This window comes from Scatophagus argus, chromosome 21 (genome assembly GCF_020382885.2).
Source record: "Scatophagus argus isolate fScaArg1 chromosome 21, fScaArg1.pri, whole genome shotgun sequence".
In the NCBI taxonomy this organism is placed as follows: domain Eukaryota; kingdom Metazoa; phylum Chordata; class Actinopteri; family Scatophagidae; genus Scatophagus; species Scatophagus argus.
In genome coordinates, this window is record NC_058513.1 from 1,769,306 (window position 1) to 1,794,123 (window position 24,818).

Sequence of the window (24,818 nt, forward strand, 5' to 3'; positions counted from 1 at the left end):
AGCATTTCCACAAAACATCTTGGTATGCTGAGGCATTAAGATTTCCCTTCACTGGAAGTAAGGGGCCCAGCCCGATCCTGAAACACAGCCCTATCCCAATACTTTTGTCTGTATACTGTAGTGTAGCTAGAAATGGTGACAATTAGCGATAGACTGGTATCAGCTTTTTTTTCTTTTGTCCGATTGTCAATAAAATAAATTAAATCTAAAATGTGCTACTTCAGCTTCATTGAATAAATGAGTAAAAATCACAACTTTTGCCTGTAGGAATATAAAACAACAGAAAACTGAAACAGGGGATTGTACTTACTTATTCTAAATTTTTACACTGAGATCTTCATTTTTACTGTAAATGTGTAATGGTTCCAAGTGTAATATTATATATTGTACAACTGTCAAAAAGGCATAATCTTCAGTTGTCATGAAAACATTTTAAACCTGCATTTACTGATTTTTTGGCCACAGTAAGCTTTGCCACAAGCTGGAAAAACAACATCCATACACTGTCACCTTACAGAGTTGATATGGCAAAAACAAATCATATAGTTGCCTATTTATACATCCTGCATACACAGAGTAATACTTGTCAGTCATTTGAAGTTCTGCTTCTGGTCACGTGACAAACCTCCTCTCTAATCGTGGTCAGTGTTCACCAGCACCTGAAAAAATGATCTATCTCTAACTGCTAAATGCGTCACTGTGTTGACAGCTTGTTGCTGGCTTTGTCTGAGTGTCATTTAGTGCTATATTAATGACCTGAAACAAAATGGCCATTCAGACTGATTATTGTGTCACTGTATCAAGTTTTAGTATCTGTTATGTAGGTTTATAGTGTGCTTACACAGTACATATTCCTAGATTTTTTTTTCCATCAATGGGATCCATCAATGAGTAAATCCATGCCCAGCTACATCCTTGTTCTTTTCCCTGTTCTCCACCTGTTTGCAGGCCGTGGTCGACAGATGGACGCCTACGTTGATGACTTGTTTGTCCCTGTACTGGACCAAGGACCTCCGGTCAGTGATGTCATCACATTAATTTTATTATTTCTACTGTCTCTTCAATGAAAATAAATGTAAAGATTTTTTTGGTCTGAAAAAGTGTTTTATACCATAGTGTGTAATGAGCATGCTCGCTGGTCTCTGATGGATTTTGTATCACTGGCTGTATCTTATTACAGAGTGTGGGATTTCACTGGGTTGTGTTTCCTGCTGTTGCTCAAATAACTGCACACCTCCTCCACCACCACTCCTGCTGTGTCACTGAGAATGAAATGTGTTACTCATTCATTTGTGTGTGTGTGTGTGTGTGTGTGTGTGTGTGTGTGCATGTGTGTGTGTAGGACATGGAAAGAGTAGCCATGCTAAACCGCAGGATGAGAGGAGGAGGAGGGATTGGACCTATGCAACCTGGCATGTACGGAACTGGTAAGAAAACTGGATCTTGCGCTCCAGTGCTGAATTGTTTTATTTGCAGGTGTGGTAATATTCACACTGTACTGACTTCTGTTAAATTAATATTGAGTGATAATAACTTTTATAGTGCATGAAAAAAATGTTTTTCCTTTGTTTAAAATTTCTGGCATAATATAGTACAAAATCACAACTGCTACAACAGCTTTACAATCTGTCCAGTGTAAAACACCCTCTATTGCTCAGTCTGGATAAGATTTGATGCATGAAACATAGGTAAAAGTCAAGCTGAACATCAGAGAAGGGAGAGAAGGGATCCCTTTATGGGGTGCATTAGCCAGCTCATCAGCTCATACTGAGCAAGTGATATAATTAGAGATGATTGTAGTCATTATTAGTTTTCTATTGTACTTTCATACTTTGTTCAGTCACCAGAGGGTCAGTGCAGCGCTCTCTGGTGGCTGGCTCCACTATACACCGATCAGCCACGACATTGAAACCACTGACAGGTGAAGTGAATAAAATTAATCATATCTTCACAGTGCAATGTTCTGCAGGGAAGAAGTCACTCCAAGTCACCTACTTGAGTTCCCAATTCTGCCTAACGGTATATCGATCAGCTATAACATTACTAATCACCTAATACTGAGTAGGTCCCCCCTTTTCTGCGAGGTATGGACTCCACTCTACCTTTTAAGGTATGCTGTGGTTTCTGGCACCAAGCTGTCAGTGGTAGATCCTTTAAGTCCTGTAATTTGCAAAGTGGGGCCTCCATGTCAGGCATTACTCTGCTAAAAGTGGCCACTGCCATCAGGGAATACTTTGAAGGGGTGTTCCTTTAAAAAAAAAAAAAAAAAAAAAAAAAGGGGGGCAGTCGTGGATCAGCGGTTAGGGTGTCGGACCCGTAACCGGTGGATCGCTGGTTCGATTCCCCGTCCCGGTGTCCATGGCTGAGGTACCCTTGAGCAAGGTACCTAACCCCCACTGCTCCCCGGGCGCTGCACGCGGTCGCCCACTGCCCCGGGTTCGCTGTGTGTGTGTGCACGTCACTTGGGTGGGTTAAATGCAGAGAACAAATTTCGTTGGAGTGAGTTCCCTCCAATGACAAGATATATCACTTTCCTTCCTTCCTTCCTTCCTTACTTGGTCAGCAACATTGTTTACGTAGGTGACTGTCAGGACCAAAGGTTTCCCAGCAGAGCATCACCCAAAACATCACACTTCCTCTGCTGGCTTGCCTTCTTCCCATAATGCACCTGGCCATTCACACGATGGAAAAGAAAACTTGATTCATTAGATCAGGTCATACTCTTCCATTGCTCTGTAGTCAAGTTCTGACGCTCATGTGTCCATTGTAGGCACTTTTTGGTGATGGGTACGGATCAGCATGGACACCCTGCAGCCCCATACACAGCAAACTGCGGTGCTCTGTGTGTTCTGACACCTTTCTGTCAGAACCAACATTAGCCTTTTCAGCAGTTTGAGCTATAATAAACTCAACTTCAATCACAAAATATTCACTTTTTGCCTAATATATCAAACTCACTGCCAGGTGCCATTGTAACCAGATAAGCAATGTTATTCACTTCACCTGTCAGTTTTTATGATGTTATGGCTAATCGGTGTATATAGTAATGTTTGTAATTTTTTAATTAAGTATTTCAATAAAGCTAAGTATAAAATTCACTTTCTATGAGAGAGCATTTTAATTTTTATAGACTCATTTGGGAATTAAGTGTTTCAGTCTCTGATCCTTCTGTTTTTCAGGTATGCCTATGACAATGCCAAGCTATCCTATGGGTAAGTGAGTGCGTAGGTTCATTTGTTTCACCAAGAATCAAACTTTTTGTGTGCCGTTGGGGATGTTTTCTGAAAGCTTGAATCCATTTCATATCACGTAAGTGGCAGAAAAAGATTTTCTGTTACTGTGTTCCCCTCTGCTCAGGAGCATCAATGCCCAGCTATGGTGCAACTCCCATGATGCCAACCATGCCAACAATGCCAACCATGCCAACCATGCCAGCCATGCCAGGTAAACCCTCTACACGAATCACTCATACATCAGTCAATGCAGAAATAGCTACAGTTTTTTTTTTTTTACATTCAGTTTATCGCCATGTAGATTAAAGAAAATGAATCAAATGACACATTCATGCATGTTTGCCTTTTTGCAAAGAGAATCTGGATGGATGTATCTGATTACAAACATCGGTGTCATCATTGTTAAATTTTTCTTATTGTCCAGCCACGTGTTTACTTGGAATAACAAATTCAGATTTTAAAGCAAAAGCAAATACAGTTCCTCAAAAAAATGGTAAGTCCTAATGTACTAGAAAACCCTCAAAGAATATATGGACATATGTAACAAGCAGATTTTTACTTCCTTCAACAAAATCCTACTTCAAGTAATTTGAGGACATCATACTTCCCACCCCTCACAATTTGTGCAATGGGATTGGTTTAATGTATGATGAATGTTATGTCGTGCCTTGGTATGTTTCTTATTGTATGTAAAAATCAGTTTGATATGTGAAAAACAATATACATAAAATAGTAAACACAAAACTCCTTCATTTAAATATAGTTGATTTCTACCTGAAAAACAGTTTATCATATTTGCTCCTACACAGCCATGATGATGCCTCAGATGCCTATGCCTGCCCCCGCTGCCGCTGACCCCATGCAGATGGCAGCAACACAGCAAGCTCTCATCAACCAGCAGGCCCTTCTCATGGTGAGGACAAGCTCACTTAGCATACTATTCCAGGCTTGTCTCCTAGAAAGTACATTTATATACAAATAATTTGCAACAGCAAAGCTGTCTGGATTATGTTCTGAGATAATGTTTATTAGTTAATATTTATTTCACTGAATCAAATACTACACACCTGTGCCACAACAAAGTCACAAGGAGGTGACTCCAAGACCAGAAACAACAGACTGAGTCCAGACTCCAGTTTGTGGTTAGATTTAGGTAACAACAGCATTTTGGTTAAGATAAGGGAAACGTCTTTTTTGTTGTTAAATGTTCTGGAAAACAAATGAAATATGCTGCCAGTGAACATTTAATTGATATGCTCTGTATCAAAATTTTTGCAATTTGCCTCGTACTTGAATTTAAACATTCCCTCATTATATTAATAGAAAATGCAGTCTGTTGAAATTATGTTTTGCTTATAAATGGTGTTGCTGTTGCATGATGGTTAGGCTTCACCATTTATTTGTGATTCCATACATATGTCTACCTTCCCTATTTCTTCTACCTACTTCCCTTCCAATACTTCAAATCCCGTACTCTCCTACTCTCTAGGCTCAGCAGATGACCATGCAGGCGATGAGTCTGTCTCAGCAGCAGACGCAGGAGCAGCAGAAGAAGGAGGAGCAGAGGCGGAAGGAGCAGGAGAGAAAGCAGAAGGAGGAGGAGGAGAGAAAGCAGAAGGAGCAGGAGAGGAAGCAGAAGGAGAAGGAGAGGAAGCAGAAGGAGGAGGAGAGGAAGCAGAAGGAGGAGGAGAGGAAGAAGAAGGAGGAGGAGCGGAAGCGGAGACGTCGGTCCGAGCGACGGTCCAGAGATCGCTCAAGCTCGCGCTCATCCTCCCCTTCATCTCCCTCACCCCCTCGCGCCCCACCCAAAGCACCTGCACCTAAACGCACTTCCACCCACAAGAAGGCTGAACCAGAGGTATTTCATTGTGTACTCCAATACTTATTCATCTTTATTATTTTACTGCATTTTTTTCATACATTTCATTTTATATTCAGGTATGACATTCACTTTTTTTGTTGTTGTAACATCTAACATCTCAAACTTTGAGCTGATACTGTTGTAAAGGCCCAGTTTCCCAATAGGGATGATATTTTATCCAGCCCGTTCACTCATGTTATATGCTGATGTTCTATATTTTCTTATAAAACAAATTTTCCAAGCTTTTTATGCGTCTTCAATAAGAAAGACCCCCAGGAACACAGAAGTTTTCAAAATCTGCTAACAAATATATTATTTTGTCGTTTTAATAATTCTGAAACTGGCCACTGCAGTTTTTAACTAATGTTATTTAAGCAGGAGGAAATGCGCAACAGAGCATTTGCTAGGGACTATTTTCAACTGTGGATGAATCCATATTTGACGATCTAATGAGTCTTTGTGGAAGCAGTATATGTATGTGTATGTGGGACTCACACACACATAACAAGTTAGCTTCATGAGGAAGAAGATATATCAGACTTTTATCAGTCAACATTTAGTGGGATACATTCATTGCTGGTTTGGATTTATGCCTGTGATTTGTTCAGAGCAAAGATATATTAAAATACAGAAAATTATAGAATACTGCAGCCATATCCTTTAATTCCCGAAATGTGAAGCGCTGACATCGCTGGGTCTGTTTCCTCTTCATTTGTGTTAACATATTGTGTCCATTTCCTCTACAGCCAGAAAGAGTAGTGCACTTAGCAGATCCAGATGACCTGCAGAGTTTCAGAGATAAGAAGAGATACTTCCAACAGATTGGTGAGTGGAGCTGATAAGCAACCAATAGCGATACTGCACATGTAGCTTCCTCTTTTGACCGAACTATCTTCCAAACTGGGCGGCACGGTGGTGCAGTGGTTAGCACTGTCGCCTCATAGCAAGAGGGTTCCAGGTTCGAATCCCTTCAGGTTCGAAGCCCTTCTATGTGGAGTTTGCATGTTCTCCCTGTGCCTGCGTGGGTTTTCTCCGGGTTCTCCGGCTTCCTCCCACAATACCAAAAACATGCACATTAGGTTAATTGGCTACTCTAAATTGCCCCTAGGTGTGAGTGTGAGAGTGTGTGGTTGTCTGTCTTAGTGTGTTGGCCCTGCAATTGACTGGCGACCAGTCCAGGGTGAACCCCGCCTCTCGCCCGTAGTCAGCTGGGATAGGCTCCAGCTCCCCCGCGACCCTGACGGATAAGCGGTATAGAAAATGGATGGATGGATCTTCCAAACTCTCACATCTACCTGATCTGCCTCTCACATCTAAATAAACCCCACTTATTCACTTTCCTAGTAACTCTGAAGATGATCAAAGAACATGAACATGATGACTTGTGTCCGTCCTCCCACTACTTAAAAATTTTGAATGCATGTTGTTTATTATTTAGTAATCCAGGGGACATTCCTCTATGTCTGCTATGTCAAATGCTGTAGAACTAAAATATGAATGCAGGAACGGTTGGTGCGACAAGCCTTCTCAGTTATGTCTTAAAATATGTTGAAATGGTTTAATGATGCTGAAATGTTATATGAAGTACCATAACTTTGCAATTTAAGTTATAGATTTCCTTATTCCGCACCATCTCTCTCCTGTGCTGTCCCCCAGGCACTCAGCTAACCAACTCCAGCCCACCCAGACAACAGCAACACTCCCCACCATTGCGTCGTTCAACTCCCCCACCTACAGCACCTAAGCCTGAAGGTAAGAAAATGAAACAAGTCCAAGGGACTAGATATTTATGGAATCTACAGATATTTTGATGTAGTTTCTGTCTCTCATCTCCACAGTGAAGCGCCCCCCAACCCCTCCTGCCAAAGAAGAAGACCCCCCAAAAGCAAAACCTGTCCCAGTCCCCCTCACCAAGCCTCAGCCTCAGCCCAGCTCCAAGATCCGGGAAATCATCAAACAGTACAACAGCAGACCCCAGCCAGAACCCAAACCCTTTGAGCCTGTCAGGTCAGTCTCTGTGAGCCCTATACACACATCCTGAGGATTGAGTAAAGTTTCCTCTGATCTAATATCCTGCTGCATCTTGCTCAGACTTTACACACACACACACACACACACACACACACACACACACACACACACACACACACACAAACACACAAATAAAAAATTCTGTGGTTAAAGAAACATGGAAAGGGCATAATGTCTCTGTTGCATTTAGCAGTCAAAATGAGATAATATCGTGCTCAAATACAAAGACTTGACAGGTTAAAAGTAAGTTTTAAATGTTTTAAGTCTAGTTCCAAAGGTGAAGAAGATGAAAATAAAAGTTTGCTATATAACATATAGAATTTCTCAAAGGTTGGGATATTGTGATTGCAGTGTGCCTGTTTCCCTGGACAACCAGTAACCCCACATAAACTTTTACTTTACTGCTTTTAAGCTTTCCAGTTTTACTTTCATTTGGTGATTGGTGAAGCATGATCCAAGCTAAATTGATCCTAGAATGCTCTTTCACTTGAATAGTGGTAATAGCCCATGTAATCTTTGTGATTCTTCTCCACAGATATCCTGTACGCCACTTTGTAAAGAAGACTGACCCCAAAGAGGAAGCTCTGGCCAAGCTGAAAAACAAAGCACCAGTACCACAACAGAAGGTGGGGACTGTCTAACTACAACTACTAATAAAAATACATCTAAATTTCTCCAAGAAACAAAAGTGGTATTAAAGTTTTATTATTCTGTATCTCTGTCTGGAATATACTTTGTGCTACATCTTCGTATTTTCTATTTCTTGCTACAGAAACAGTGGGTGCCCCCTCCTCCTCCTCCATCAATTCCTCCCCCGAAGAGCCCATCCCCACCGCCCTCTCCTCCCTCCACCAGGGGTCCCCGCGTCATCTCCAGCAACATGCAGCAGAAACAACGCTCCCTGGAAGATCTGTTCAGCTCGCAGCGTTCCAAGCACCTCCCTACTCCCCCTGACTCCCCACCACCACCACCACCCTCTCCACCCCCAGAACCCATCCTTCAGAACATCCCTGAGCCACCACCCATGGCTGCACCGTCTCTTGGTGGGTGCCTCTCGTATCTTGTTCTGGACATTTTGTTCATGTGACTTAAAAGGCCTCTTCTAAGACGCTAACACATGTCAATCGCTGCTAACTAGCATTCAGCACAGTGTTATCCATTGTGAGGAAGTTCATGTCAGCGAGTGACCTCATCTGTTGTTTAATAACTGTAGATGTGACAATGGATGATGAGGACATTCGCTCCAAGCTCCACCGTTTCTCTGCTAGTGTTTACTTCTCTTACTCCAACATGCCAGGAAAATTGTTCCTGCGAAAAGAGGTAAGAATAACACACACACACACACACACACAGAGTGAGGGAGAACCGGTGATTCGCTTAACCATGCAGTGATCAATGTTTTATGTTAATTATGTATCCGGTGACTATGTGAAATGTAAAAGGTGTCACTCATAGTAAAAAATTTGGTGTCATACACTAATTCTGGATTGAAATCTGGAATGTGGTTTTTCATTGTTTAATGCAGGGACATCCTTGATAAAGACATCAACTGGATGGCAGTGCATGTGGCTCCAAAACCTTGCAAGATACCCTTGCCATGGGGATTAGAGCTATAATAGGGTAGACCCCACATGGCCCGAGCCCAGCAGAATTCAGCCCGAACCCGTCCAAACCCACATGAACCCATTTTTTCAAAGCCCGAACCCGCTGCAGCCATTATTCAAATGTTTGCCTTATGTCAAGAAGGAGTTGTTTATACACTTTTACCATCATTTATTCATGAGTATCAAAGTTATATACCACTAGATGTTGGAACAACAAAAAAAAAAAACCAAAAACTCTGCTAACATCGTCATCTCAGTCAGCCCTCTAAATGCTTATAAATAAAATGAATCCTTCTTAACAAATAAAATAATAAATTCTAAACTAAGATAGGTATTTGGCAATAATGAAATAAAACTAAAAGTTACATTTCGCATTTCACATAGCCCACTGGCTCATTAGTCTCATTATGCACATGGTCAAAATGTGGGCTCCACCCACCCCCCGCAACCCTGACGGATAAGCGGTATAGAAAATGAATGAATTTAACAACTTTTCATCCAGCATGCTAGATAGAAACTACAGAATGGAAATTCAGCCTTGTTCAGACCGACATTAGTGCATTATCGATAATAATATCACTGCACAGTGGATTTGAATTGCAAATCTTCTTATTAAAAGCCTTCCCCACTAACCGCAAATGTCTTTTGTTTGTGTGCAGGTATTTTACCCCAGAGAAATCTTCAACCGGCCCTACATCCTCAATCTGTTATGTGAACAGGTTAGTTTATTTGTTTATTTCTGTCATCAAGTTGAACCTGCAGTTTCCTGGGTGATCCTACAATATTTATCTACAGTACTCAGCCATTCATTGTTCATTATCTCCATCGTAATTCAGCTGCAGTAGGAATCAAACGCTTCATGTTGTTACTGTGTGATATTTTTCAGATTATGAGGGACACCTACTCTGACAGCTGTGTGAGGATCAGCAGGGAGGAGAAGAGGAAGATGAAGGACCTGCTGGGTGAGAATTTTGATGTATAATTGTGAAGCTGGATGCTATAGTTGATTAAGATGTTTTTGTTACAACCTTAATTCACTTACCAATAGCTGTAAGGAATCTCATTAAATCATTGGATATACTTTATATGATTTCAGCAAATTTCAATGTGGGAACAACTATAAGCACCATCCAGAATGACAGCATGAAGAAGAGGATTGTTATTGCTGCTCGAGACAACTGGGAAAACTACTTTACCCGCCTGTTCCCTGTGAAGGTGAGCATGGCAAAATGGATATAATGCAGGATTTTTTTGACAGTGTAAAATAAGTAGTTCTCATTAATTCAATTCAATTTATTTATATAGTGTCAAATTACAGCAAAAGTTATCTCATGACCCTTTCCAATTAGAGTACCAAGAGACCCAACATTCCCCCTTGAGCAAGCACTTGGTGACAGTGGTGAGGATAAACTGCCCTTTAGAAGGCAGAAACCTCAGAGCAGACCCTGGCTCTAAGAGGGCAGCCATCTGCCTTGACCGGTTGGGTTACGAGATTAGAACTCTGGCAGCTGTGGTGTAAAACAGTGAAAAGGCAGGAATAAGTTTCTCTGAATCCTTTCTCTACATGAGACCTTTAAACCAAACTTGGGTTTTGGTCTTTACAGCTTTGGAATCAAGCTGTGAAACTTTAATTATTTGATTTAACTTTAATTATTTTCTTCTTGTAGCCAAATAGAATGATTTCTGTCTTGTCCTTATTTAATTGACGGAATTTTAATTGTCTCCAACTATTTACTTGCTGTAAGTCTTTACAGGGTGAGTAAGGAACCATATAGTCACCTGGTGAGAGAGCTAAGAGAAACCTGAGTGTCATCTTCAAGACTGTCATCTTTCCGACTTTGTCACTTAGTTTGTTATTAATGACTTCATATAACTGTTTTCTGGTTCTGTTTTAGTGTTTGTTAAAAAATACCAAGATGTGTTTGGCTGTAATAAATCTCAAACATTCTCTATAACTATGGGCCAAACAGTTAAATAAAAAACGAAATAAAATAAACTAATATAGTTTTGAATGACATCAGTGTTTGTGTCTTGGTGGTAAAAATGGCAAGTAAACCAAGACTGACCACATTTGTGGTTGTTGAATCATTAGAAAATATGCAAATTTCCTAAAATAATAACAGTCTGTTTTTCTGTAATTAAAGGATTTACTTAGTGTCATTAGTTGTTTTTCAGACCATTAACAACTCCTGGATATCTCTGTATGTATTTGTTGCAGTCGGACAGTGGAGACACTCAGGTCTTGGGTGTGTCTCATCGTGGCATTCGTCTTCTGAAGGTGGTCAGTGCATCAGGCATCAACCCCAAGCATCTCCACCTGCTACAGAGCTACAGGTAAACATCCACAAATAATCATCCACACATTTACAACATGCTGATATTTGCAATGCTTTTACAGATTCTGTGGCAGATTCAATCAACTGGCCTGAAAAGAAACCTGAAAATTCTTTTTCTAGTATTCTAGATACAATAGATTAAAGGCCCATAAAACCAAAACACCCTTCATTCTCTTGATTTTTTTTAATTGATCAGAATGGTCTGCATGAATGTAGTTTTGCAGAATTGCTGTCAGTTGACCTCCAGGGTGCAGACAAAGTGGAGCTGGTGCTGAAGGGTGAGAACTTGGTGCTGCAATCATCCAAAGCTCCTCAGATGGCTGCCATGATCCGACTTTTCCTCCGGGAGCTCATCAGGGTACTTCGTCATTCTTTAATGCACCTTTCCTGTTGATGCATTGTGACGCCTTTTGGGCCATCACCTTTAGTCCGTGCATCACCCTTCTGGACATCTCTCTATCTGCTCTCCAGGACTCAGGCCATGTGATTGCCCTAAAGAGCTTTGTGACAGATGACAAAAGTCTGCTGAGCTTCAACAAGGGTGACATCATCAAACTGCAGCCAATGGAAGGAGTCCAGAGAGGTGAGTTCTTTATTAGGATGCCAGACATATGTTTGTGATATTTTATTGTGCTAGATATTTTGTGCACAGTTGAATGTTTTTGTGTGTTTTCCACCAGGCTGGCTTTTTGGTACCATAGGAGGACGCTCTGGTCTTTTCCAAGAGGACCTCACCCAGCCATCTGCAGCACCAGACTACCACTTTCTCCACCTTGCTCGAAGAGATGAAAAGAGGAAAAGCATGAGAGTTGCTAAACCTGTCAATTCACAGAAAGACCCATCTCCTGATTCAGAGCGGCCCAGCAGAGAGGCCTCAGTACCAGGATCTGTACAGAGCTCAGTCCAGGGCTCAGTCCATGAGTTGGAGATCCACTCGACCATGGCTGATTTTGCCATGAAGTACTTTAGGTATGAATAATATTTGTTGTTGATTATATTCAGATGGTTTGGCTTCATATGACACGTCATGGCTAATTTTGGGGTAATATTATTTGTTTATTAAAGAGTGGCAGCTACAGGTCTGCCAGCAGGTGGAAGGGATTTTTCAGAGGCAGTTCAACACACAAAGGTGAGAAAGTTCAATCTCTTCAGCATCACATCTCATGGTTGTAATTGTTAATGTATCCATGTATGAGCCCAGCTGTCCTGTCTGTCTAAAATCCTAGAATGCCTGGTCAGCTTGATATTAGACTAGAATAGACCTGGGCTACATGTTGACCCTGTAGTAAGTACTGACCCTGGGATAATTTATCTCCTTTTCATACACACATTGTTAGTCCAGGGATAATCTTATCCCAGGATCATAACATTTACAGCTCTACTAGCTCTGGATTAAATGGGTTAAATTCATTGGAAAACTGGACTAATATTTACTTTCTAGAATATAGCAGGATCACTTGTGTTTACTTTAGCCTTCTTTCACACTTACATGTATGTACCTGATCTATTTTACACTAATCAACCACAACATTAACACCACTGACAGGTGAAGTGAATAACATTAATCATATGTTTACAATCCAATATTCTGTGGCGAAACCTTGGGTTCTGTGTATCATTCATGTGGATGTTCTTTAGATATGTAATTTGTCTCATGTCTATTCCTTTTTTTCAGGTCCCCATCCAGGAGTCCCTCATTCTGTACAGTGATCCTGAAATCAGTGATTTATCTGTCAAGTGCTTCATGAGTAAGTGCATCTAACAAATACACACTGTACCCGCTGTTACTCTATTCCCCCATCATCCTCCCATTTATCTGTCCCTCCAGACCTGATGCAGTTCATGGGTGATACACCAATGAAGAAGAATAGCAATCAGACAGACTGCCTGAGCCACATCTTACTGGTCAGTGCTCTTTCAAACAATGTGTCAATTGGACTGCTTTTACTGTGTATAGCATTGCTTCTGTTCCTGTGTTTCTCTGAAGTTGATGACCTTAAAGAACTGTATCTGTCTTCTGTTCAGTTGGGGAAGGAAAATGAGCCGCTGAGAGATGAAATCTTCTGTCAGATCATCAAGCAAACCACGAACAACCCAAACGGGTGAGTGTGTGTCATTTTTGGTAACATTTCCAATACATATTATTACTGAATAATAACTGGAAATAATACATTTAAAAACATTTAAATCAACTGATAGCAATACAATTAATATATTTGGTTGATTAACAAATTAACTACACCGGTCAGCCATAACATTGTTACCACTGAGCAAGCAAATAACACTGATTATCTCATCACAATGTCACCTGACAGTGGGTGGGATATATTAGGCAGCAAGTGAACGTTTTGTCCTTGATATGGTCAAGTGTAAGGATTTGAACGGCTTTGACAAGGGCCAACTTCAGCTCTTGTGGGATGTTCCTGGTCTGCAACGGTCAGGACTTAACAAAAGTGGCACAACGAAGGTGAACCGGTGAACCAGTCACATGGTCATGGGCAGCCAAGGTTGTCCTCTATTGTCCAATCCAGTAGAAGAGCTACTGTAGCTCAAATGGCAGTGGCCTCTTTCAACAGGATAATGCGCCCTACCACATGGCAATGTCCAAGACTGGCTTTATGAACACAACAATGAGTTCAAGGTTTGGACTTGGCTTCCAAATTCTTCAGATCTCAATCCAATCGAGCATCTGTGGGATGTGGTGGAAAAACAAGTCCAATCCATAGAGACCCCACCTCATAATTTACAGGACCTAAAGGATCTGCTGATGGCTTGGTGCCAGATACCACAGCATACCTTCAGAGATCTAATGAAGTCCACGCCTCAATGGGCCAGGCAGAAAAAGGGGGACCTGATCAGAATTAGGCGGGTAGTAATAATATTATGGCTCATTGGAATAAATCGCACATTCATCCACTTGGATCTACCTCAGTGCTGACAGAGTGCAAAAATACACAATGTCTTAAAGTTACTCTAACAAATATGTTTCATTAATAATGGATCAAATGGCTATGGGCTAATGGAAAAGCTGTGGCTCATACTAATTATCGGTAACTCTGCGTCCTCCCTGCTCTACTATTTTTATTTCTTTTAGTTCATTCTTATGGTTTTAATCTTTACTGTTTTAGGTCAGCATCTCATCTCTCATCAACATAATTTCCAGCTGCAGCAGGTAGCTGTTTTCAGTGAAAAAGCTTTGATAAACACACTGTAAGCTACCTGTGCAACACCAAACAGCAGACAGACACAGTTAGAGACTAGCTGGTGAAGCTAGTAGAGCATTTAGCAGCCAACGAGAAAGATATTTTCAAGCATTTGTGGAGATCAAAACACAAATAAAAAGGGACTGAATAATGGACTTATTCAGTTGGCCAATTATAACTCAAAATGAACTTAACTCTACTTATGCTGAATTTTTAAAAAAGTGAAATCTCTGTTGGCTTGTAAAATTCTCATGATTTGTCATAAGAAATAATGCCATGGTTGCTGTGTGTTGCCTTTACAGATCCTCATGTGCACAGGGTTGGGAGCTGCTCAGCCTGGTGACTGGGTTCTTCCCCTGTTCTGGTACACTGCAGCCTTATGTCATGTCACACCTACATGACATCTCTCAGGACTACGACCATCCTTACCGAGGTAGAAGAAACACCAGCATCATTTACAAATGACACATTGACACAAAGATGCAAACCTTTGCAATTCATCATAATGAAAAAATAAATAAATAAAAAATCAGCTGGACATGATGGAGTGCCCACACTTTCATATGTGTTCTCAGAGCTGGCGGGCTTGTGTGAGAATAACCTTCAACGATCTCTCAATTTTGGTGGTCTCCGTAACATCCCCTCACATGTAGAGATGGAGTCCATTTTGGCAAGTTAACCTACTATCTTGAACAAATAAAAGCATGTCTTTCATGGTGTCTTTCAACTGCTATCTTTCATCTTTATCTGTATTTACAGCTGAACTGATTTTGAATGTGTAATGGCTTTCTATAGGCTGGCAACACTTTTCGGAATGTCCCTATCAGTCTTCCAGGAGGAGTGGAATTGCCCATCAACGTTCACATCTTCAGTGTAAGATTTATTTCTACCTTGATATCTTTGATCAAAAGCAGCAATCTTTTTGTTTATCAGTATCTGTATTTTCATCTTCTTCCAGCTGGCAGCAGATGTGGTAACAGAGATCTGTAATGACATGGGCATCTCAGATGTCACAGAAATCAAAGAATTCATCATCCTCGCCAACCAAATTCAAGGTAAATCACACAGATGCTGTTCCGATTCGACCGCTGTTCTGAACCTTTATCTGCCATGTTGGATGTGAGTTAAGCAGACAAAGCAGTGTTAAGTAACAGATGAATGTCATGCACCTCCTCCTTTCTCCTCTGTTCGTCCTCTGTCAGGCGGAGTGGTGCGGCCCCTCCATCCTGAGGAGTACCTGTTTGACTTCCTGCGGAACGATGGCTCCATCTTCCTGTCCCTGAGAAGAATGACGTGGAGAAGCCCCCTGTCCTTCAACAGTGACCTTTATGTGGACTTCCACTACCAGCAGGTGACAGCATCATTTCACAACAGTCATGAAAAGTCCAAGTTCATTTCTACCCACTAGTCCAGTTTCCATCTCACTGTTCTTTATGCTGCCTCTGTGTGTGTGTGTGTGTGTGTGTGTGTGTGTGCAGCTCCTGGGTGAATATCTGAGTGGGCAGCTGATGCTTGCTCCTGCTGCAGGTGGTTCCTCCATCCAGCAGATAGCAGAGCTGTCAGCACTGCTGCATCTGGCTCAGGGACTGAAGCACCAGCCCTCGCTGTGAGTCGTATGCACACAGTAATCCCAGTAATGCTTTACTGATCAGGAAAGAAAAGATATCAAACACAAACATTTCACCGAGATACAGAACACATGAGTGCCTTGATGGCAGCCTGTTCCCCTCTCACTTTCAAGAATGTATTAATGACATCCAGTGTTGAGGAGTAGTGAGCTACATGTAATTAAGCTGGTAGTTAAACTGCATTTTGCTGTAGCTTGCTCTGTCCATAGTTCAAAAACACTCCTGCCAGCCCCTTTAAACCTCACTCATTAATATGTTGTATCTCATTAGTTTAATCTGCACACAAACAGAAATGTAAGAACAACAATTTTATGTGGGAGGAACAATTGCTACTCCCTGTCATTGTGTCATAACTCCTCTTAAACCTGTTGTACACATTTCCACTTCTATTTGTGCATGAATTTAACAAATTAATTTTTAAATACTCAGATTACTTTCTTGGTGGAGATGTTGGTAGGTTTTTCCCTTCAACAGTCATTCGTCACAGAGCCAGGCTAGCTGTTCCCCTCTGCTTCCAGTCCACATGCTAAGCTAAGCTAATCATATCCTTACATGAGACTGATATCTTTTCATCCCGCTGTTATGTAGCAAATTAATTTTTTTTTTTTTTTTTACCAAAATGTTGAAGTATTTCTTTAAATTCCCTGACTGAAAGGGATAATTCTTTACCACGGTTCTTAACTGTTAGAATACCACTTAAATGCTGGGCAGCTGGAGGGTCATCAGTCATTGCCTTTAAGTTGATTCAATTCAAATTCAAAGCATTAAGAGGATAAACTCCATCATACTTGGCAGCACTGGTCGGTCATTGCTTTCCGGTGTGCAATCAAATCACATAATCCTGATAATCTACAGTACCTGGAGCTGCCAAACATCTTCTGGTGACTAATGCAATATCATTAAATACTTCTACATTGTTATCTATGTGTATATTGACCCTTGGTGATTGTATTTCTCCACAAGGCCTGAGATAAAGGAGTACCTGCCCTCACAGGATGGAATCAGCAGTAAAGTTGATGAGATCCACTCTTTCTGTCAGGGCCAGATAGCTGCCATGGCGTCCCTTAGCCCTCAAGATGCCAAAATGAAATTTATTGGTACGTATTAGCGTTTCTCCTCTCCTCTCCTCTCCTCTCCTCTCCTCTCCTCTCGCCGTTGGTGATAACTGTATTTGTCTGTGTTTTTCAGAGTTTCTTACCACCCTGCCTCTGTTCGGCTCCAATGCTTTCTTAGCCCAGAAGGTCAGCCAACGTGGCTGTCCCTCTCCATGCGTAATCAATATCAGCCAGGAGGGGGTGCTGTTCCTTCACCCCAAAACACAGGTACCATTTGCAAATTCACCTCACCAAATTGAACATGAGACGTTTATGTTTTCACCATGTAAAGTTATATTTGTATGAATCATTTATACTGGTTTAGGGGTAAACTCTGTCTCATCTGGTTGTCATCGCTTCAGTGTTTGAATCCAAATGTCTCATTTTCAGCAGCTGGCCAACATTCCTGGAGGATAACAGAAGTGCATTACACTGATGCCCAACATGCAGTTGTTAAAAAAGCCATATCTGTTACCTGTTGATTCATGTTTCTTCTGCAGGAGCGAGTGTTTCAGATTCCTCTGGCGGATGTGCAGTCCATGCGCACAATTCATCCCAAGAAACAAAACAAAGTCCCAGCTGTGGACATCAATTATGGCAATTCAGGCCGTCCCAAAAAAATCACCATTCATCTCAAGCAGGTAACAACAGTGGTGACGACATGTTCACACTGAAGGGAGAATTGTATTTTTTACAACTTGACATCTATGGATTCACATCATGAAAGGAGTGGTAATGCGACTGAGACATGAGAGAAACATTTGTAATGGGATGATCCAAATATTAATCCGGCTCCTAAATTTCTTTGTAACATTTTCATTCCCTGAACAAGAACAACAGAAAGATTTCATGACGAGCTGTGGGAAAAATGCTTTTAGACATAAATAAAGGTGTGTTCCCTCATGTGAAAAGTATGTCAATCAGACACGCACTGACACATTGTCTCATGCCAGAGCTTTTGCGCCATTCATTGCAGTGATTCAGGTTGTCTGAGGTACATGGGTGAAAAAAAATAAAAAGAGCACCAGTGTGCAAGTTGCAATGCATTTTTGGGAAATAGTTACAAACCTTTGCTAAGATTAAAATTGCTGATGATGATATTATAACTAGTACACTTATGTATTAAAATCACACAGGGATCTTATCTATCTATTTACCAATCACCCTGTCACAGAAAAAGAACAATTCCAGAGATCATCAAAATCCCCAAATTCCGGTGGCATAAATGTCTCTTCTGACCTCATATGCACGTGGTTATTAATATTTGGCACACAAAACATCCAATATTTCCTTATTTTGTGTAATAACTGTGGTTTATGGTTATTTAAGACATTTCTCACCTTTCTCGAATGTACAAACCCAGTTTGAGGCTAAAGGACAACTTCACCTTTTCTGTATCTAGGGTTTTAATGAGCTACTGTGAGATTAGGATATATGGTGAAAGTTTAAATCTTACAAGCGTTTCATCTGTCTCTTTCAGGCTAAGGAATTGTGCCACATCCTGGCTCTGATAATGGAAGAGTTTATTCGACCAGCAGTCAACAGCTCCATTTCACATCGCCTGTAGAGACAGACGGGCACACACACATGTACACACTCACACACACACACACACACACACACACAGAGTGAATCCCAGAGTTTTTGTTGATCACTGGCTTCTCTGACAGACTTTTGTATAAACCATTTATGTTAATTTATCTTTTTATCTTATCTTTTCTTTGTAAGGTTAGTGTGTCAATGATGAAATGAGCTGAAAACATGAATATGCTGATATGTTATCCGAGAACAAGTGATGATGACGCATGTAACACTCTGTTCATAGCCCATAAATGAATGCATGAGAGCGGGTCTGAGTAATTCATCAGTTACTGTATGAATAAATCAGTTTGTCGATGCATTAAAATTCTATGACACAATTGCTGAAATGTAAAGTTTGTTAATCAGAGTTGGAAATTAATGTTGGAATGTTGTCATGTAAGTGAATAATTTATAAGCATTAAAGATTTATGTTGATTAATTGAATCTTTTGAATTTATTAATTTTTTTTCAGGTTTTGTTAAAAAGATGAGTTCACAAGTATAAATCATATGAATATTTTTATTTTGTTTATTTTACTTAATCTTTATTTTCCAGGGGAAAAAAAAGGACTCACTGAAGTTAAAAATCTCCTTTACAAGAGTGTCCAGGCCAAGACAAGCAGCAGTGATTTATAAGATATAAAATCATTGCCAAAACAAAGATCCATACATACAACTCTGAATAAATTTGCACAATGAAAAATAAATATCAAATATCTCTCTCCAAGTTATTAAAACATAAGATTGACAACAATGATAATGAAGATGTGTAAAATAAATTGTGTCAGTCAAATTCATCTTTAACTTCAATGTGTGTTTTTTCACCTGATTTACACTTGAAATATGAGTATTGGGTGAAGAGAGGATGTAACAAAAAGAACAATTAAGCTTAATGAATAAAGACTTAAAGAACTAGATGCACTGAGGGGGAAAAAAAGGTCCACCGTGACTTGTATGTTGTTGTTTTTCACACTTTCAGCCCATCACATGCCTCTTAACATGACAAGCTCAACAACTGGTACCAGATTTACTCAGTTAGCTCTTGTTAGCTAGATCAACAACAAGATATTTTGTAGCAATTATTTAGCTGTGCTGTAAAAAAAAAACAACAACAAAAAAAAAACCCTGCCTTTTTCACCCTTTAAGATCACATCACAGGTCATATCGTGTGTGTGTGTGTTCCTCAAAATATGTGGTTACAGGCATACTGGCTAGAATTGATTTATTTTGAGGAAAGGCATTTTACAGGCTGATGAGATAATGACCTACAGCATACAAGCTCCACCCTTTTCTTCCCTTTCCTCCTTACTAATTGGCTCTTGTTTTCACTCTTTGTCACTCCTCGTTTAGCTACCTGGTTAAGTTCACCTGACTACTCCTTAATTAAAGAATGCACTGCCTCTCACTCTCTGTCAATAATGATTCAAGACCCCATGCGTGTTATGTGCTCCCTTTATGTTCATAAAAGAAACAAATCTTTTGTTCAGAAAACTGCAGTTTTAAATTCTCTAAGCTTTCTCCCATGTATACAATATTATCTTCACATGTAAGGGCAGCGTGAAAGGAGAGAAGGTAATGAGCTTGAGTTCGCCTCAAGAGACACAGAGACACAAAGACACAGCTGTGACAGCCAAAGAGGTTGGCCTGTCTGCCATGGGAACTAGAGTTCACAATCTGCTGCATCAGAACCACCACTGGCTGTTTGTGAAACAGCAGTAAGAAAAATGCAGACACAACCAAAGAATACTCCCTTAATTCTTGACTAAAACTATTAACTCATGGTCCTTGTTTCCCATTACTTTGATTTAAAATGGACATCCTTTGCTTTTGGTACAATGGGAAGTTTAAAATGTCACATTTTTCACAGCTTTTATCAGTAGAGAATCTCTAATTCAGCAAATTTAAAATACAAAACAGAAACTTGCCCAATTATGTCAAAACTTTTAAAATCTAAAAGTAAAATAAAACCATCTTTAATTCAATTTTTGTAATCCACTAAATTTAGAGTAAGCTATATGCAATTATAAAATGATCGGCCTTTTAAAATAACCAACTGTATATATCCTTAAGTTTTTCAATCTGTTGGAAATAAATGAATTAAAATTTTGCAATCAGTATTAAGCTAGCTTCACCAAACAGGGATTGGACCACCAAGCTTCGGCTGGGTGCGGCCAGGCCCCATGTTCAAAGGCCGGCCTTGTCCTTGAGTTTACCATTCATAGAAGTCTGTGTGAACCGCTCTTTGTCTCACCCTTAAGGGTGAGAGGTTGAGAGATACTGTCTAGATATAGTCAGGCTCACCTCTGCACACAGTTTGGGCTCTGGGACCAGTCTCCTTTAGAGGGGTTGGACCCACTCTCTTCTCTGGAGTTGCCTTGGGTGAGGGCAGGAGTGGGCTCACTTATAGACCTATGGCCCTCTGCCTGTATGTTGGTGTTTAGTGAACAAAAGGGCTTTTTCCCTGCACCTTCAGGTCGCTGAACAGGTCATGAGTGTTGTTTGTGCTTATGCACCAAATGACAGTTCAGACTACCCATTCTTTTTGGAGTCCCTGGGATGGGTGCTAGAAGATGCCCCATACCAGGGATTCCATTGTTTTACTGGGGGACTTCATTGGGGGCAACAACAGTGTGACCCAGAGAGATGTGAGTGGGACGAATGGCCTGCCTGATCTGAACCTGAGAGGTGTTCAGTTATTGGACTTCTGTGCTAGTCACAGTTTGTCCATAACTAGCACCATGTTCGAACATAATGGTGTCCACAAGTGTACCTGGCACCAAGACACCCTAGGTTGCAGGTCGATGATCAACTTCGAAGTCTATGGTCACAAGCTGTGGGTAGTGCCCGGAAGAACAAGATCACAGATACAAGCAACCAAAATGAGTTTCCTGCACAGGGTTGCTGGGCTCAGTGAGATCAGATGAGGAGCTCAGACATCCGAGGGGAGCTCCGAGTGGAGTCACCGCTGCTTTCCATCAAGAGGAGCCAGTTGAGGTGGTTCGGGCATCTGGTTAGGATGCTTTCCAGTCGTCTCCCTGGGGAATTGATTTGTGCATGTCCATCCAGGAGGAGACCCTGAGGCAGATCCAGGACATGATGGAGGGATTATATCTCTCGCGTGGCCTGGGAACGCCCTGGAACCCGTCAGACAAGCTGGTGGAAGTGGATCAATTCCTTCACGTGCTAAAAGAAATAATTATACAATGAGTACAGCTTACAGTAGAATTGGAAAGATGGATATTTTATAACCAAATGTATTGATACTGCTGATGTGTGTATTTAAATAAATAAAAACTTTGATGATCTAAAAATAAATAACATAAATGTTATCTAGCAATGATTGATTAGGAAAATAAGTATTTGTTTGTGATTCTGACTTAACGTAGATTTAGTACAGGTACAGTTTATTTCTTGAATGATTTCTGTTTCTTTTTTCACAGTGATAGGTGAGGCTGGAGGCATTATGTTTTTTGCACTGTCCATAGATCACCTTCTCTTTCCAGCCACATGAGGGTGTCTGTTGGTGGTGCTTATATCTTAAACCTTATTAACATGTTGTGATTCTGTTCATTAATAGTCATTAAAAAGAATGACAGGTTTCTCACTTTTAATGAACCAACAAAGAAAGTTACTAAGAAATGTGGGGTTTTTACAACAATCATTGAAATATGCAGGGATTTTGCCTTATACAGTGTATCTTTACAGCCTCTTTAGGTGATGCTAATATATACATATATATATATATATATATATATATACATATATATATATATAAAGGCTATCCTTCTTTGGAGTAGAACTTCTTTGTATTTTTTTCATCTAAAACCACACACTGAAACTAATATCCATCTTTTCATGTCACTCTTTAAAAAAGTGAATAAGAGTACTCCCCAAATTGTTATTGTACTTATTCCTTTAAACCACACTGCATGGCCGGAAATATGCAGACATCCAAACATAACACCCATATATAGTTACTGAACATGTCATTCCAAAACCATACTTACTAATGTGCTGCTGCAACAACCTCCACTCTTCTGGTTTGAGGCCTTCCAGCAGATGTTGAATCTGGCTGCAGGGATTTGTTCCCATTCACACACAAGATGTCCTACACTGATATTGGCTGATTAGATCTTGCTCTCAGTCGGTGTTCCAGTACATACCAAATGTGTTGGATGGGATAGAGGCCAGGGCTCTGTGTAGGCCAAAGCTCTTCTACACCAGACTGGAAAAAACCATTTCTTTATGGAGCTTGCTTTACGTAGGGAAGTAGTCATCCATCCATCCATTTTCTATACCGCTTATCCGTCAGGGTCGCGGGGGAGCTGGAGCCTATCCCAGCTGACTACGGGCGAGAGGCGGGGTACGCCCTGGACTGGTCGCCAGTCAATCGCAGGGCCAACACACAAAGACAAACAACCACACACTCTCACACTCACACCTAGGGGCAATTTAGAGTAGCCAATTAACCTAATGTGCATGTTTTTGGTATTGTGGGAGGAAGCCGGAGTACCTGGAGAAAACCCACACAGGCACAGGGAGAACATGCAAACTCCACATAGAAGGGCCCAGACCGGGATTCGAACCTGGAACCCTCTTGCTATGAGGCGACAGTGCTAACCACTGCACCACCGTGCCGCCCGGAAGTAGTCATTGTCATGTTAAAACAGGAAAGTGATAAATACAAACTCTTTCTACATACTTGGACTCTCACTACTGCCAAAATATAATTAAATGTTATAACACTGTAGATTTCCTTCAGTGGATCAAAACCATGACAAACTGACTCAGAGCAAAAGTCTAGGATGGAAATTTTATTTTCAAACAAAGTCATACATGTTGAATAATAGGTCTTCAAGAGCAAATTACACAGTTTTAATATAATGTGTGTGATCCAGAGCATGTTATGTAACAGTCAAATGTGTGCAGGTATTAATGTTAGCAAATTGTGTGTCTCAAGGACATTACAGTGGCAACAGTTATTTGCACCATCCCAGAGAATTCTGCCTTTGTCTGTAGTTTTCTAGGCTACACTGAGCTCCCTCTGAAATTTACTTTCATTTGCTTTACTCAGTTTTTACTCTCTTACATTTTAACTTGCTGTCAGAATGATGAAGTTGGATCAAAACTGAATTCTGTCAGTCTAGCACACATTAACTTGTGCCAATTTAATTCTTTGCCTTTCCTCCCCACATATTTGGGCAGTATAATCACAAATTAGCATTGGTGGGAGAAGTATTAAGACCTTTTAACAAAGTAAAAGTAACAATATAATAATGCAAAACTAAATTTCACAGAATCAAGATTTTACTCTTTATATTGTCTAGAAAAATGATCGCCATTTTTCGCATTGCATTTTTCGCATTGCATTTATATTAGTCATTTTAGTCTTTGAGTCGAAGGGTGGTTTAGTCTTACAGCACATCATTTACAAATGGGGCAAACAGGATGAACAGGAAATGATAAAATTCACTCACTCAGTTGTTTTCGTTTGTGCTTAACAATACAGTATTCTCTGTGTTGTAAAATGTTAATTTCGTGAAATGCTGCAATATGATAAAGCCACAGACTGTAGATGAAAGGCGATGACAAGTGGCTACAGAAAACCTAGCGCCTACCTCATATCGTGTCACAGCTTCTAACCATACATTTTTGCAATAGTTAGTGATAGTTATTATACTTTGTCTACTATCATTATCAAGTTATTGTCGTAATAGATATTATAACATAACATATTCCGATGAATGTCATGGATTGGTAGCTAGCTACTCTTCAGTAGAGGTTTCCTATTTCAAAATAGAACCTTAAACAATCTTAGAAAATATAGCTTCGCCCACTCTGGTTTCAGCCAATCAGAGAGAAAAATACTCTAACGCCATCCAATTACAACGCACAACTCCTTCTTCCAGGCAGAACGCTCCCCAATATGGCTGCTGTGGTACAGTAGATGCCCAGGAGTACATTTTTATTCGAGAGAAAACACAATTTTGCAAAGATATCTAGGACCTCTTGAAACTACGAAAGGTGAGTTCGCAGACTGTAACTGTAAATCGACGGAATGTGTTGTTATGGTGAATATTGCAACAGTGTAAGTCTAGTTCGGTCGAACCGTCTGTTAGCATCTGCCTTTGACATCAAGAGAAGGGGACGCATATACATTAGCCGCGATGCCAGCCACTCGGTGTGGAGAGGACTGTAACATAAACACCGACTTAAACTTATTTTTTACGGTGAATATTGTAAGGACT

The 24,818-nt window shown here is 40.5% G+C and overlaps 2 protein-coding genes across 7 annotated transcripts in view; both read left to right on the plus strand.

Annotated features, from left to right (window-relative positions):
* myo15b (myosin XVB) overlaps positions 1–19,005 on the plus strand; it is a 54,013-nt gene extending 35,008 nt beyond the window's left edge. The window contains exons 34-66 of the mRNA XM_046378046.1: positions 949–1,016; positions 1,343–1,427; positions 3,180–3,212; positions 3,358–3,444; positions 4,043–4,146; positions 4,723–5,091; positions 5,841–5,919; positions 6,751–6,846; positions 6,933–7,101; positions 7,661–7,751; positions 7,898–8,168; positions 8,339–8,445; positions 9,389–9,448; positions 9,616–9,691; positions 9,826–9,944; positions 10,948–11,063; positions 11,282–11,423; positions 11,537–11,648; positions 11,746–12,034; positions 12,131–12,194; positions 12,741–12,813; positions 12,894–12,970; positions 13,091–13,167; positions 14,571–14,701; positions 14,844–14,938; positions 15,064–15,141; positions 15,227–15,323; positions 15,471–15,619; positions 15,747–15,874; positions 16,860–16,993; positions 17,085–17,218; positions 17,491–17,631; positions 18,471–19,005. Of these exons, the coding sequence (XP_046234002.1) occupies positions 949–1,016; positions 1,343–1,427; positions 3,180–3,212; positions 3,358–3,444; positions 4,043–4,146; positions 4,723–5,091; positions 5,841–5,919; positions 6,751–6,846; positions 6,933–7,101; positions 7,661–7,751; positions 7,898–8,168; positions 8,339–8,445; positions 9,389–9,448; positions 9,616–9,691; positions 9,826–9,944; positions 10,948–11,063; positions 11,282–11,423; positions 11,537–11,648; positions 11,746–12,034; positions 12,131–12,194; positions 12,741–12,813; positions 12,894–12,970; positions 13,091–13,167; positions 14,571–14,701; positions 14,844–14,938; positions 15,064–15,141; positions 15,227–15,323; positions 15,471–15,619; positions 15,747–15,874; positions 16,860–16,993; positions 17,085–17,218; positions 17,491–17,631; positions 18,471–18,557 (3,938 nt within the window). The 3' untranslated portion in view covers positions 18,558–19,005. The remainder of the gene's footprint in view (positions 1–948; positions 1,017–1,342; positions 1,428–3,179; positions 3,213–3,357; positions 3,445–4,042; positions 4,147–4,722; positions 5,092–5,840; positions 5,920–6,750; positions 6,847–6,932; positions 7,102–7,660; positions 7,752–7,897; positions 8,169–8,338; positions 8,446–9,388; positions 9,449–9,615; positions 9,692–9,825; positions 9,945–10,947; positions 11,064–11,281; positions 11,424–11,536; positions 11,649–11,745; positions 12,035–12,130; positions 12,195–12,740; positions 12,814–12,893; positions 12,971–13,090; positions 13,168–14,570; positions 14,702–14,843; positions 14,939–15,063; positions 15,142–15,226; positions 15,324–15,470; positions 15,620–15,746; positions 15,875–16,859; positions 16,994–17,084; positions 17,219–17,490; positions 17,632–18,470) is intronic.
* Positions 19,006–24,472: 5,467 nt separating this feature from the next.
* The window catches only part of tmem94 (transmembrane protein 94), a 30,686-nt gene continuing 30,340 nt past the window's right edge, over positions 24,473–24,818 (plus strand). For all 6 annotated transcript variants that reach the window (XM_046376729.1, XM_046376731.1, XM_046376732.1 and 3 more), the window contains exon 1: positions 24,473–24,594. The gene's annotated coding sequence lies outside the window, so the exon portion shown is untranslated. The remainder of the gene's footprint in view (positions 24,595–24,818) is intronic.